Source organism: Coccidioides posadasii, chromosome 2, assembly GCF_018416015.2.
Source record: "Coccidioides posadasii str. Silveira chromosome 2, complete sequence".
In the NCBI taxonomy this organism is placed as follows: domain Eukaryota; kingdom Fungi; phylum Ascomycota; class Eurotiomycetes; order Onygenales; family Onygenaceae; genus Coccidioides; species Coccidioides posadasii.
The window spans coordinates 684,767-698,769 of NC_089408.1; the positions used below are offsets into that span (position 1 = coordinate 684,767).

Below are 14,003 nucleotides of genomic sequence, written 5' to 3' on the forward strand. Positions count from 1 at the left end.
TATTAAGATTATCGAAAACACCCCTAGAAGAGAGTAAACCAGGCGGTGTTATTCGGTACAAGGCCGCCTACGGCTATCTGTCGACCTATACTTCTGAGTTCTGAAGCCTGTGCCCAACCTCTTCCGAATTTTCGCCCTGTTGAGTTTTGATTTCTCCCGTCTGGCCAGAATCTCAATAATCTTTCGGAATGAGATCCGCTCTTTCAAGTTCTGCACAAAGTTTCGCTCGCCAGCTTATTTACATAGATGGTTCCTGGGTGGAGATAGTCGAGAACAGCCACCAAAACAGGGGACCAAGAGGCTTCAGGGACGAGACCATTTTGGCCTTCAGCGAAACGGCTTTCTTCGAGAATACCCATCGGCGCTACGTAGAACGGCTAACATGCAGTAGCAGCTCAGTAGGATCAAGGTAGGATTTTCCTCAAAGAATTCCAAAATTCACACAGGCAAGAGCTAGTTACGTAGTTTTCGGTTATTGTATACATTGCGGGCTCCAAATCGTTGATGCCGCGATCGGAACCCAGGCCAATACCAGTCGAGATCTGCACTTAAAAGACTCTCTGAGGACACACTTGAATGTTGATAGCATTTTATTCTGCTTCCATTGTCTCCCAATGCACCACAGTTCGCGTTTCATCTGCTTTTAAAATAGTAACCCCAAACTTGCTGGTTAGAATCTCCTGGAGTGTTGTTATCTGTCACTTTTCATAGTTATATCTCGGCTATGGTGACTGCCCGCGGGATTTAACGAAATATCAAAGGTTATAGCTATAGTGAGCTATTTTGCAGCAATTAGGAATTCACCCGGGGTGAATACATGGGTATCACTTCAAAAATTGGGCATATGCCAGAGCCTTTTGTCGGTATTTGCTGATGTCTGCCAGCCTTTGAGTTATTCGGGTGTGTGCTTGTACCCGCCATATTGTCTTATTTTATTATTTATTGCTTCCTTGAACCGGGAGTGGCGTTCGACTTACTTATGCCATCGAAATTTCATGTTGCACGGAGTAACCCCATGGCCACTAGTTCTGTGTTGACAACCGTGGCATGCAATAGGGATCATCCGTTTGTGGTTCCCGTGATGCAAGGACAGCTGGGTCTAGAAGACCCATGCGGCTGCGTTTCTCATCTGAAATCGCCTGTGCTCCAGCGCGCCTTTCAATGTCTGCTAGCACATGTAGGGCAGACTTCGCAATCTCAGTAAGTTCCTCTTTTGAAAGCACCAGTGTCTTCTCGTCATTGCGTCCCTCCATCATGGCAGCGTCGGTAGTATAGCAATGCGACTAGGATCTAGGGGCTTGCTTGATCTTTGACAGAGGGCTTGGTAGCAGTGATCAGATAGACTCTTCAGCAGATCTTTCAGAGTGCACTACTTTCTGCTCTCGGATCATGCCAGGATGTCTAAGGACCTTTGTACAACTCGAACAATAGATGAGCCGCACCAGGGTCTGAAGACATCAGAGTGACGTTGTCCCCTCCAAATAGTGAGTCCCTTGGCCTGAACTCGGACCCAGCTTTATAACAGAGGATCATTCTGACAGCTCGTCTTACAGTTGCTTTTATCAGCATTGGCAGAAGAGGTAGCAGCAATAGCGTGGGCGAGTGGTTGATGATACCAATGCTTGTGTTTTCTTGCTGGGGCCGAGCATCCGACGGTTGAGGAGTTCCATAAACGATCCCAATTCTTCCTAAGAATATCATCATAGGGTTAAAGGCATATATATCACTCAAGACTAACTCTAAATCCTTTCATATTCCTCTCAAGTAGCTTCTATCATCCTATATTAAGCAGCGGTATAAGCATTGATGGAGCCGCCATGTCATTTCAATTTATGGTTCATAGGCACGAGGGCCACGGGGGCCAGGAATGTGAATTCCCAGCGCTTCTCTATCTGGAGGAGTCGAACCATGTGCATACCCTAAATCATTCCTTCTGCACTGCTGCCCTGCCAGAGTTAAAAGGTGACAAGGTGACATTGCACTCCTCCACGGTTCGGGATCTCTGAAGAGCCGAGAGTCGTCCCGGCCCGGCAAAATGAAAAGCTGAATAACAGACTTTAGCTCGGGCTCATACTTAATGCGGTATAGCGCTGCGCTAAAGCTCTTTACCCTTTGGCGAAATGCTTAGTCATTTAGATGGTGTAATCACCAAGGTGTGATTGGTCAATTTGGCTGACATAAACCGGATTTGCCCGAAGTACGTTCCCGAGGTGTTGATCTCAAACGTCAAACTTGAAGTCGAATAGCGAATTGTGTGCTTCTTTAGCCCTGGTCTAGAAAGCACTGCGCTATTGCTGTGTGCATTGTGAGCCACTACATAGCTCCCATCGCAAGAAACATCGCTGGCAACCTCGCTGTTCTTCTGACTGTCAAGGGGCTAAGTTTCAAACACTCACCATGGCCTCCCTTCGATCAACCTCTTCCCTCCTTCGCGCCGCCCGCCCTCTCTTCCGCCCTGCCGCCTTCTCTCGCACATATGCTACTGTCGAGTCCAAGTCCCCAGAGACCAGCAACCCAGCTTCTTCGCCGGAAGCCAAGAATAAAACTTTCCACATTTACAGATGGGATCCTGACCGACCTTCGGAAAAGCCGCGCATGCAAACGTATACCATTGACTTGAACAAGACCGGACCCATGATGTTGGATGCTCTTATTAGAATCAAGAACGAGGTCGACCCAACTTTGACTTTCCGAAGAAGCTGCAGAGAAGGTATTTGTGGTAGCTGTGCAATGAACATTGATGGTGTCAACACTTTGGCTTGCCTGTGTAAGGGGTCCTTGGCTTTCCTCAACAAGCGCTCTGGCCATAAACCAGGTTGCTGATATGCGATGAATTAGGCCGTATCCCCGCGGACACCGCCAAGGAGAGCAGGATCTATCCTCTTCCTCATACCTATGTTGTCAAAGACCTTGTTCCCGATATGACACATTTTTACAAGCAATACAAGTCCATTAAGCCTTATCTCCAGCGTGAGACCAAATCCCCTGACGTATGTTTCTCTTACTCCTAATCGCATTCCAGAGAAGGCCGCTAATTTAAACGAAATTTGCAGGGCAAGGAAATCCGTCAATCTCCGGCCGACCGTAAGAAGCTCGATGGCCTCTACGAGTGTATCCTCTGCGCTTGTTGTTCGACCTCCTGCCCATCTTACTGGTGGAACAGCGAAGAATACCTTGGTCCTGCTATCCTCCTTCAGTCCTACAGATGGCTTGTCGACTCCCGTGACGAGAAGACTGCAGAACGCCGTGCTGCTCTTGACAACAGCATGAGTGTCTATAGATGCCACACCATCATGAACTGCACGAGAACCTGTCCTAAGGGATTGAACCCTGGCAAGGCTATTGCCGAGATTAAGAAGCAGTTGGCATTCGCGTGATTGGGGGCCTTGTTAAGTGTATTATCTCTTTGTTTTGAGTTTCAATCTATTATCATCGTACGGAGAGCCTGCATTTTATTTGTTTTGGATTGTCCTTCTGTTCCTTCCGTCTCACTTTCCGATACATAGAGACGTGATGAAAGGGGAGCCGAGGGCTCGATTGCCCCAAGGGAAGCACATTCACTCGGAGAGTGGTTCTGTGGACGCGGCCCAAAAAGATCCTTTTGTTGCCATCGCTTGCCGTTCTGCCCATTGTACATATATGGTGATTGATTTCGCAAAATGTGGAAATGGATGAATCTAAAAGACCTGGAACAACCTATTATGGTTCTGTTCGCTTTCCGATGCTTCATTTTTCGTCCATCATAAATTCGGCCTTTCCTGTGGAATCAATCATATCCATGATCTTCTCGACTTCAGCTTGCATGGCATCCGTGACCTCCTCATGCAGCCTTGTAATAGGCAAACTCCCTGCTTCCTCCCTCATCACTTTCACATACTCATTATTCACGGCCCTATTAACATTAACCTTAGCCACCCCGCGCTCAATACACTTCTCAAAGATCTCCTTCGTAAATGGGTCAGCGCCGTGCAACACAAGTCCCACCCGTTCCCCCACCGCCTCATTAATCCTTTGCAACCGCTCATAATCCAGCTGCACGCCGCTCGGCCCATAGTTGCCATGAACATTCCCAAACGCCGGAGCCAACCAGTCAATCCCCGTCGCCACAAACTCCTCGCTCTCCTCCGGGGTCGTCAAGACACCTTCCAAATCCACCGTATCCTGCACGCCATCCTCTCCGCCTTCGATTCTTCCCGGCTCCGCCTCCGTCGCGATCCCACGAGCATTGCAATATGCCACCAGCTCACGCGTCAGTCGCAGATTCTCCTCCTTGGAGAAATGGCTCATATCAACCATGATACTATCGAAGCCCGGTTCGTGGGTTTCCGATCGCGACAGGTCTGCGGCCCGCTTGATAATTTCTGGGTCTTGGGCGTGGTCTAGGTGTAGTGTGATGGGCACGCTGGCTGCTCGACATGCAGATGCGGCGGTGCGGACGAGGAGTGAGTCGGCGTACTGGATGGCCCACGGGAAGAGAAGGATCATGGCTGGGGAGCGTTTGTGTTCGGCAGCACGGATGATGGCTAGGATGCCTTCAAGGTTGTAGACGCATATTGCGGGGATGGCGAAGGAGTGGGTACGTGCGAACGTAAGGAGAGGAAGGGCACGGTTGGATTTGAGAGATCGGTGAGGCATGCTGGGCGATGATTTTAGTGTAGGAGTATAGGCTCAGCTAGAATTAGGATGTACAAGCAGTGAGTCTAACAGAGGCAGGTTGAAAGTGACGACTGGTGCATTTCATCGTGCTGGAGGTCATGACCTTGAACAAGCGTGATGTGAGATCATCGGCTATATGGACTTATCTGAGGGGTAAATAAGTTGAACCGGAATTAACAATCGTTCTTGCTTCTCCTCTATACTGAGTCTGTAGAACCACCTGAAGAGTTGTATTCCTGTTTTCTTCGCGGCCACAACGTTTCAGAATGGTAGAATTTGTCTTTGAGAACCCCAGCGGGATTGTGTAGATGGTGTTGTGTTGTCGCTTGATGCATATCATGCTATGACGTATGCACGTACGGAGTAGACTGACCCCAAAATGATACCTATATTGTACTGCGTAGGTATCCTTTTTTCTAGCCGTGGAAGTCGTGCCCGTTGCTTCAAGAATATAAGGCTAGTATATCTATGCAATACACAACAGAATAGGTTGTTCTGCCTTCTACGGAATAGTTAGGTCAGAATTTAACAATTTCTATCAATTTCTCCGGGAATCCCGAGGCAATTCCTTGGTTAGCTCTTCGCTTAGCGACTTGCCAATTTTTCAGAAATAAACATGTAGCCGAGAAAGCCTAGAATACTTTCATCGAATTCTACGCGGATAATCGGGGATCGCCAATGTTGGACGAATCTGTGCCCCCAAGCAAAGCAATGCAATGCATCCCTCATGGTCTTTCAAGAGACTTGAGGAGCAATCACCACTCTATTCTCCAAGATGTCTTTCTAGGTGGGCATTTGTGGACATACAAATCGCAAACCTCTATAAGTTTTGTTGTCCACAAACAATATCCAATCTGTCATACTAGCGCTCATACCGTTTTATCGACCATTAGAACCCTGCTGACAGAAAAATAGCCATAGAGAAAGAACACATCACTGACATTTCGGCGAGAGAAGAGGCTATATTTCACAGCACAAACGTAAGTCATCTGCTTTCTTTCTTTTTTTTTTCCTTTTGCAGGCCCTAATCTTGACAGGGCAGCCTATAATTCAAAAAGGTTGTAGAAACCGGGTGAATGGTGCCGGAGTGAACTTGCTCTCGCCTCATAGCGCCACTATTTAATCGGTACGTGCTCTTTATATATTGAGAAAAACATGAAGTTTCAAATTTCCAGCGGCAAATTTTGTTGCGCTGGCTAGCCACTGCTGAGCGTATATTTGGTCCCTTCGAGTAAATGGTGGGATAGGATCCTTTTCTCAACTCGTTTCGTGGCTTTCGCAGTAGCTACCCCCTTTGTCACTCGGGAAGGCTTCGGTTTTCCTCGTCTTCCATAGCTTCCATAGTTAGCATGCTGGTCTGGGCTTCGCTTGGCTGAAGACAGGGCTCAAAAGAGTTAGCTATATGACCATAGTAAAGCCGACACCACCCTCTTAGCAATTGACCCGGTGCGTGACTCCAATCGTGATGTGATCACATAAGGCTGAGATAGCTCGAAGATGTCGATGTTTGAGAGCTTCGTCAATGCATCCCGCACTAGCATCGGCAGCGGATCGCTTTTGGCGGGAAGCATAACTTGGCTTCTCTTGGCGCTTACATGAGGGTGCTTTCATTGGCGCCGCCTCCCAGCCCATCCGCACATCGGTGGGATGACGTGCAAAATGTCACCTGCAGCGAGCTCGCAGCGCGCGCCTAACCCGATCTGGCTAGCGGTCAGCTCGCAACCCCACCTCATCCATGAACCGCAACGTCGCCCGTTGATCAATTGAAAAGCGATGGCTGTGGAGTCCTACTCATGCCGCCTGAACCGAACCGGAATCGAATGGCGTGAAGGCAAAGAGTTCAAGAAAAAGCGCGCATAGAAAGAGGAACTAGTTGCAGGCTTGAAAATGAGTGTGCGGATGCTACTCCCGGCGGAGCGTAGTTCTCCTCCGAGGAGCATATTGAGTGCAGCATCTGGATGGCTGGGAAGCCACAGCCGGCCACCGTCGGAAGGACATAAGACAGAGACGCCAGCTTACATCATGCGGAGAACTGCATGCTGATTGCGATTGTCTCTTTTCGTACGTTTCCGCTCTGCATGCAACATGGCTCCGATGGGAGATGGAAAGGTGCCAGAATATTTCTTCTTTCGTCAAGTGGGCACTCATATTCCACTTTTATTTTTCTGGGTGCCAATATTAGAATATAAGTGGCGGCTAAACTTCAATTCATCAAAGCAGGTCATTCCGAGAAATCGCCATTTTTCTCACTGTGATATGATTACTGGGAAGTTCATTATTATTGAGCCGCGGGCGTCAAAACTTTGCTGTAATTTTCATGTCACCAAAATTACCGTAATATTCATTATCTTGCCGAAACATACATAACGCAAATCATGCGTGCACGAACATCACACACCTAGAATGCTGTTCTTGATCCAGATGCGGCTGTCAAACCTTTTAATTGCATTTTTTTTTTTTTTTTTTTTTTTTTTTTTTTCACCCCTCAATTTATAGCAGAATGGAGAGACAACACCTAGCCAGTGTCTACAACAGCCCTGCTTTGCTGATACCTCTGTGATCTCGACGTTGTATGCTTCGGGTTGGTCGGCAGTGCTTGGGGAGTAGGAAAGTTTTGCGAGAATTCGATCGGACGGGAAATGGCAATACAATAATACGCCGGCGATTACCAGTACCTGACGACAGCCAAGCAAAATAGCTTTTGGGGACCCAAGCTGGTCCCTTGCTCTCGATCTTTTCTTCTCCAGCCTCTTCTCCTCTTCTTCTCTTCCACTCGCACGTCAGTTCGTCGCATCCTCATCGCTGTCTTTGACTCGTCCTACACCCAGCCTTCGACTTCCTCTCCACTCTTGAATCGACTCGATTCAATCGCTGCGTCCTTGTCAAACGAGATCTCATCTCGCTGCGCTGCACCGGTGTAAGTCTGTTCCTCCGCCCCAATCCGCCCTTGGCGTTTCTCCTCGGATATCGCTCCCACGACGTTCAAGATTTTTTTCCTCGACCGGACACCAACGTCTCCCCAGCTACTATTCTCAATTGAATTCATATTTTCCCCTATAGTTCTGTTGTTGAAGCTCTGTGGTCGCTGATAGCACTATAGCCGTCGCCCAGGAAGTCGACAGGTCCGTCTCTGACCGCCTTTTCATCGCATTTCCGGTAAGCCGTCGACTTGTCCTTCTGCTAAGTAAAGCGCATCTCTTGATTTCCACCTCTTTTTTTGTGGTGATTGTCGCCCGCGCTCATAGAATAGCGAAACAGGGACTATTCCATACTGATCTATACGTTGCCTAGCCAGCCTCGCTTCATCGCATCTCACAATGGCCGCCATCAGCGCCTTGATCTCCCGCGATGAGATTTTTCATCAATTGGCAAAGCGTGACAACTTCGCTAGCAGGAACGCCGGTGTTATCGTCGTCTTCTGCATCGTCTTCATCGTCGGCGTCGGCCTCGTTGGACTTTTCATCCACCGCAAATGGCTGGCTCGCCGTGCTGCCCGCACCGGTGTTTAAATTGCCACATCTAGTGGTTCTGCTTGTGGGAAGGGGAGAAAGACGCAGGAATTCGTAGAGAGAGATTGGTGTGGAGTTGTCGATGTGATGCTGCGAAGGAACGGAGATTGGTTGACAAATGCTGCAGAGAAAGGATCGCTTTGCTGACGATTCTTTCTACCCATTGCCATCGCCGATTCTTTTTTTTAATTATATACCCAGGAAGCTGTTTTGACAAGTTCGTTCCCGAAGTACGCCCGGCTGCGTTCGAAAATCGAAATACCATTTATCGCAATATTTAGACGGGAAATAATACATACAATGTGGGTCTTTCATGGCATTTGTCTTTATTGAAGCTTCATACCATAGTGAACGCATCCGTGTTGGTCTTTTCCCAGCCCTCTGCTATCTGATCTAATTCGCGAAAGTGACACTCGCAGAACTGCGGCTGGTGTTCTCAATGGGAAAGCTCTTAAACAGTTGGGTAAATTGTGTATAGTTCCTTTAGCCGTCTTTTCTTTTGTGTCAGATATTTATTTGTGTTACGCCCGAAGTTACCATTGCTTTTGTTGGAGTCAGGATCGTGGAATACCTATTGCTTGCCTATTAGATCGGGAATCATCACAATAACTTCAACAAAAGAAAAGTTCACTCTTTTTTTTTCACTACTCCTCAAATCATGCGATTGTCATATTAGACATTCAGACGCAACGGGGCTCCAAAATGGACTCCCATTCGAAATAATCGTAGATCGACTGCGCCCCGGACCCACTTGGAATTCACACCTCTTCAAATATACGGAGTATGGAGTACATAAAAGCCATTTGAGCTAAGACAGCCTTTTATTTCGCCTCGCGTCATTGAATGCAAGCCACGGACTTATCCTCACTGACCCTGGGTGGACACCCCACAGGTAAATACATTACCATATGGATAAAACAAGATGATATACTGGAGGCGTTGAGCTACGTTGCTCCTCACGCCCCTTACGCTTCTTCTTCTGTATCATCCGCCGCAAGCATTCCAGGTTGGTGCGCCCTCGTCCCATGTTCTCTACTTCTCTGAACTACGCGTGGTATTTGCCAAGGTATTTGGCGTGAGAGACCCGCAATAAGAATTTGATGCACTCTAGCTCCGGTCATCGTTCACGAATCCGTAGGTAGTACTGTGGTTTCCAGGCCTAAATCTACCTTCCCGAAGGTCCTAGTCTCGGACTATGGTAATTGCGGCCTTTGGAATGAATTTGGGCTCAGAGGAGGCTGTGAACTGTGCCATTTCAAGGCTATTGTTCCTTGTAGTGAACCAGCCAGTGTGCACCCCCAGTAGTGTCTAGGACCCTAATTGCATGTATAGTGGCATCCAACACTCTCACACATTGTGATAAAGGGAGTGGGAAAAAATCACAGTACAATAGTTTCACATAATTTCGATAAGTGTTGAATTTCAGCAAACCCCTGGGTACCTGTCGCATTAAGTGGTATGGGAATTATTAGCCTCAAATTAAGGAGAGTTGAATCTTGATATATCCCTGATAAAATGATAGGATGACTCTCAACAGATCCATATTAGACTTTTCGTAAACCCGCCACGGCCGGCTGCCTGGAGGCCAAGCTAGGGAAATGGCTTGTCGCTGTTATATCAGATGTGGAGGGGATTCATGTGTTCGCTGATGCTGAGGCTTGAGTAAATACTGGCAATGCTCTGCTTGTAGCTAGTCAATGCAAACATGTTTGACATATAGATTAGCTACGCGAGCGAAGAAGCATCTGAAGGCCTCATGATGGAATTGAAAAATGGCGATCATAAGATCAAGCACAGTCAGGTTGACCCGGGAGAAGACAGGGAAATCCTCGTGACCAAGCAGCAACGTGATATGTGCGGGTGATAATCAACAAGCAGTGGATTGGAATGGCATGCTGCGACCAGAGAATGGATATTGGAGTGCAAACCAGTAATTGTTCAAGGGACAGGGTGGTCGAGATGGCATGTACTTGGGAGCAGTGTGGTCGGGCCGGAAGAAGCGCGAGTCTGTGAGAAGTATCCCGATAGTGCAGATCAGGTTTACATCCTCTTGTTGAGGACCAAGGTTCCAAACCAGTTCATTTGAAAATTGAGAGCTATGTTTCGATCATGGAAGATCTGGGTGACGATAGTGATCTTTAATTATGGCCTTGCTGATAAAATGTAGTGACAAGAGGAATGAGGTTAAATCTGACCAAGAGCTTGAGCATAACGGGGGGGGAACGGCACAAGAGAATTTGAACTCTAGGTTGTACGCAGGTTCAGCTTTGGGCATAGAGTTTGGAGTTCTGTCGTTGCTGCTGTTGTTGATGGAGAAAACGGGGAGGATTCTGTTGCTGCTTTAGTTATACAGAGCGCGTGGAAAATGGCTCTCAAGGCGAGATGGTCCGAAATTCACTTAGTAGAGCTACAGGAAGTAGAGAAGGGTGAATGGGATGCGAAAGATAGCGCAAGCATTGGGTATTCACCGGAGTCTGGCGAGCTTGAGGGAGAGGCCAGAGCAAACGAGGCAAACATCACAACAGAGCAAACACCTTTTCGATCTGGCGCAAGATGTTACTTACACCAGGAGTCAGCGATCCGCGGGGAGAATTTTTCTTAAAAAATTGAGCAGCCATATTTCCGAAAATTAGAGCCGGAATCGGAATTCCGTCATCCTAGTTATAATACACTCCAAGCTTTGACTGGGCGTCAGCGAAGATGTAGCTTCGTACGTGCTTGTTGACATGACTTTTTCCAGCCTGGTCCAACCGTCGAATTGTTTTGCCCTGAGCTTTTCCTGCGATTAATTGGTTAGATATAACTGATATGCACCGGTTACTTCCCTGCGCAAAGCAGCACTGTTGACTGTCTCCACGAGATCGGATCTAGCCTACACTGGCCAGGGTTGTTTACCCCGGCGTGGTCCGATCCTTCAAAGTCAACTCGATGATTGATTCGATGAGAAATGCGCGAGCGCCCATGCCCCTCTGCCAAGCACTGCTTCAATGGCCAATTCCTACGGAGTGGCTACGGGTGAGGAGAGGAAATGTTCAGCATGACTGTGACAAGGATCACAGCACCTCTTCTAATTTAAATCTGGGAAATGAGAGTTGCCCACATCAGTCATTCCTGGCTGGAACGATAGAGCTGTCAGCTTTCGAATTCCATGCACTCTCTATTCGGATATATCAGTGGCTCCTGATTGCGAATACCGCAGAGTATCCAATCCTCGATCCTCTAATACCCCTCACATCGGTACAAACCGTCACCTCACACGGAGCTTTACCTTTCCCGAATTTATTTCTCCCCAGAACCCTAAGTTGCTTCTCTCGCCATGCGCCTCGAACTACAACCCGTCACGGACACCGGCTTCGCCGAGGTAGTGGCCGGCATGTGGACATCTTTCGAAGATCCCTTTTCCGGCCTTCTGCGCGTTGTAGCACCGATATTCAACGATGACCGTGCGGCCAGCTTTGCAACCAATATACAGGTGCAGCTCGCGCAACATAAAGCGACGCAGCCAGAGAGCCACTGGATCAAAGTCGTCGATTTAGATGCGGGTGGTGAATTGGCCGGAGCGGCGCGATGGCTTGTGTATGAACGCGATCCTTTTAAGGAAGGCGAAGAGGTGGTGGCGGATTGGTGGCCAGAGGGCTCGATGGGGAGAGAGTTTGCGACGAAAACACTTCAGCAGCTGGATGCACCGAGGGGAAAGATGGCCAGAAGACCGCATTTATGTATGTTTTGGATACTTACGTGTCACCAGCCCTCCCCTGTTTTAATACGTTAAATTTCGCAAGCTTAAGAGAATACTATGTTTGCTAACTAAATATAGATCTAAATGTCGCATTCACCCTCCCTGCATATCGAAGACACGGAGTGGCCACAATGCTAGTTGACTGGGGCATCCAGAAGGCCGATTCGATGGGGCTGGAATGCTGGCTGGATGCGTCCGACTCCGGTCGACCGGTGTATGAGAAGAAAGGATTCATATACATTATGGATCAAGCCCTTGATCCTGACATGGACGAGGAGAAAATGTCGGCCGCTGAGAGGGAAGAATTGATGAGGTTGAGGGAAATGATGCCCCCGACTCATTTGAGCACTATGTGGAGGCCGAAGGGCGGAAAGTATAGCGAGGGAGCGACAGTGAAGCCGTGGGAGACGGCCTCCAATGAAGCATAAATTGGTATCATCCTGTCGTAGGGACCCCTTAGACAAGTTTAATTGCATTGGCGTTTTGATAAGAGCCTTGCCCCACTAGATATGTGGCACAAGCCGCGTTTGTGAAATGTCATTGTTCTCTACAGCCTTGCTTTTACATATCTAGTATGAAGAATATGCTATGGACTTGGGACCTGACCGCCATGGCGATGCGTAATCCTCCCCGTATCTGAGTGGTGATACTGACCAGCGAGGTCACAAAGGCTGCGGCAGTGTTGATACTATCTTGAAAAGGATATCTACATGGCCAAGTACGAGGTACAGAGGGGCGAGTGCGGCGCACAAAGTCCCTCATCGTTAGCCAGCCCTAATCCTCGCCGTGGTAAATCATGGGGGCAAAGGATTCGTGACCGATCCGTCTACTTCCCGGCGCCACTGATCAGTAAAAAAAAACTTCATAATTTACCTAGTTAATTTGCACAGCCAAATACCGAGGAATACACTCTGTTAAGTAGTTTATGGAGAAAAACAGGCTCGTCACTGAGTTCGCACGCCGATGTCCGTAACCCTCGCCGCTGGCTAACCCCAAGCGGCACTGCATCGGCGCAATGGACGCCTTGCGATCACTCCAAACTGCAAGCTTGGTTAAGTAGCGCTTGGGCTTTAACTACCATACAAAATAGAGTGCGGTCGACTAACAACCGGCTCCACCACACTGCATTCCGGCAGGTTTTCCACCCGAGCAAATACATAGGCGCTGGCGAGATTCCGCAACAGCAGCCATCGCATCCACAAATACCAACAAGGTGAGTATCGGGTCCTATGGAATTGATGGCGGATTCAGGTTCCACCCTCTTCTTGTATCTTGGAGCTAGAACTTCTAATTGAGCATAAATGAAATCAGATAAGACACCCGTTGTTGGTACTTCGTACGTGCGTTTCTTGATCCTGGGTAACTAGCTAACTATCGCACGAAAACGGTCTCAAGTTAGGACCCGAGCCTTCTAAAAATACCCAACTTCTTGACCGGTATAAACTAGCCCGTAGCTAGGTATCATACGTTGATGCTATCACACTGATGGTTCTCCATTTGTCCCTGAGCCGGAGATGGACTCCGTAATCAAGGATTGGACGAAGGGTGATGCACCGTTTTAATGCTCAGGCCTGTTCGCAGAGAGGTTTGTAACTAAGCCTGCACCTGTTAACCTTTTGGGGTTTAGCACCGCAGCCTAGCCAAGTCAACAGAACCAAGCCAGACAACGAGCGCGATTCTTCTTTTCCAGTTCTTCATGCATACTTTTTTCGACATTCGGAGTATTTCACCAGAGGTTCTGGTTCTTTCTCCTATTGGTTCGGGCTTTACCTCGTGTGTTGCTCATCTTCATGTTAATACTTCGCTTTTGGCGCGATGAAGAGAGCATATTGATTGCAATCTTGCCCGCAAAGGCACCACACTTTTTGACCGTGTTTCAGCCTAGCTGAGACTGTGATTTCTCTTGGCTGTGCATTGCAAAAAGCACAGCATCTCTACGTTTGTCACTTTTGCTTCAAGCAGGGCCCAGTTCGGACCATTTTCCAAGCTCAGAGGCCTGCGGCACGACCACGGTGGCCCTACGCCCCCGCATCCATGGACCGGGCCAACTGTTTCACACAGCCTCGCTCCCTATTGAACAGAGACTGCCAGGATGAAAT

General features: G+C 48.3%; 6 protein-coding genes across 6 annotated transcripts; 3 read left to right on the forward strand and 3 right to left on the reverse strand.

Annotated features, from left to right (window-relative positions):
* Positions 1 to 1,022: 1,022 nt before the first annotated feature.
* On the reverse strand, positions 1,023 to 1,256 carry D8B26_002727 (uncharacterized protein; the record flags this gene model as incomplete). The annotated part of the gene is made up of 1 exon (XM_066123931.1): positions 1,023 to 1,256. The coding sequence occupies one exon, from the start codon at positions 1,254 to 1,256 to the stop codon at positions 1,023 to 1,025; it is 234 nt and encodes a 77-aa protein (XP_065980006.1).
* Positions 1,257 to 2,397: 1,141 nt separating this feature from the next.
* Positions 2,398 to 3,691, forward strand: SDH2 (succinate dehydrogenase complex, subunit B; the record flags this gene model as incomplete). The annotated part of the gene is made up of 3 exons (XM_003069187.2): positions 2,398 to 2,767; positions 2,839 to 2,990; positions 3,054 to 3,691. 3 exons carry the CDS (start codon positions 2,398 to 2,400, stop codon positions 3,375 to 3,377), a joined length of 846 nt encoding a protein of 281 aa, XP_003069233.1. The 3' UTR covers positions 3,378 to 3,691.
* A 15-nt stretch (positions 3,692 to 3,706) lies between these two features.
* Positions 3,707 to 4,635, reverse strand: D8B26_002729 (uncharacterized protein; the record flags this gene model as incomplete). Its single annotated transcript, XM_003069188.2, has 1 exon — positions 3,707 to 4,635. The coding sequence occupies one exon, from the start codon at positions 4,633 to 4,635 to the stop codon at positions 3,727 to 3,729; it is 909 nt and encodes a 302-aa protein (XP_003069234.2). The 3' UTR covers positions 3,707 to 3,726.
* A 2,839-nt stretch (positions 4,636 to 7,474) lies between these two features.
* On the reverse strand, positions 7,475 to 7,702 carry D8B26_002730 (uncharacterized protein; the record flags this gene model as incomplete). Its single annotated transcript, XM_066123932.1, has 1 exon — positions 7,475 to 7,702. One exon carries the CDS (start codon positions 7,700 to 7,702, stop codon positions 7,475 to 7,477), a length of 228 nt encoding a protein of 75 aa, XP_065980007.1.
* Positions 7,703 to 7,973: 271 nt separating this feature from the next.
* D8B26_002731 (uncharacterized protein) lies at positions 7,974 to 8,165 on the forward strand (the record flags this gene model as incomplete). Its single annotated transcript, XM_066123933.1, has 1 exon — positions 7,974 to 8,165. One exon carries the CDS (start codon positions 7,974 to 7,976, stop codon positions 8,163 to 8,165), a length of 192 nt encoding a protein of 63 aa, XP_065980008.1.
* Positions 8,166 to 11,174: 3,009 nt separating this feature from the next.
* On the forward strand, positions 11,175 to 12,455 carry D8B26_002732 (uncharacterized protein). The gene is made up of 2 exons (XM_003069189.2): positions 11,175 to 11,884; positions 11,983 to 12,455. The coding sequence occupies exons 1-2, from the start codon at positions 11,482 to 11,484 to the stop codon at positions 12,330 to 12,332; spliced, it is 753 nt and encodes a 250-aa protein (XP_003069235.1). The 5' UTR covers positions 11,175 to 11,481; the 3' UTR covers positions 12,333 to 12,455.
* The last annotated feature ends 1,548 nt before the right edge of the window (positions 12,456 to 14,003 follow it).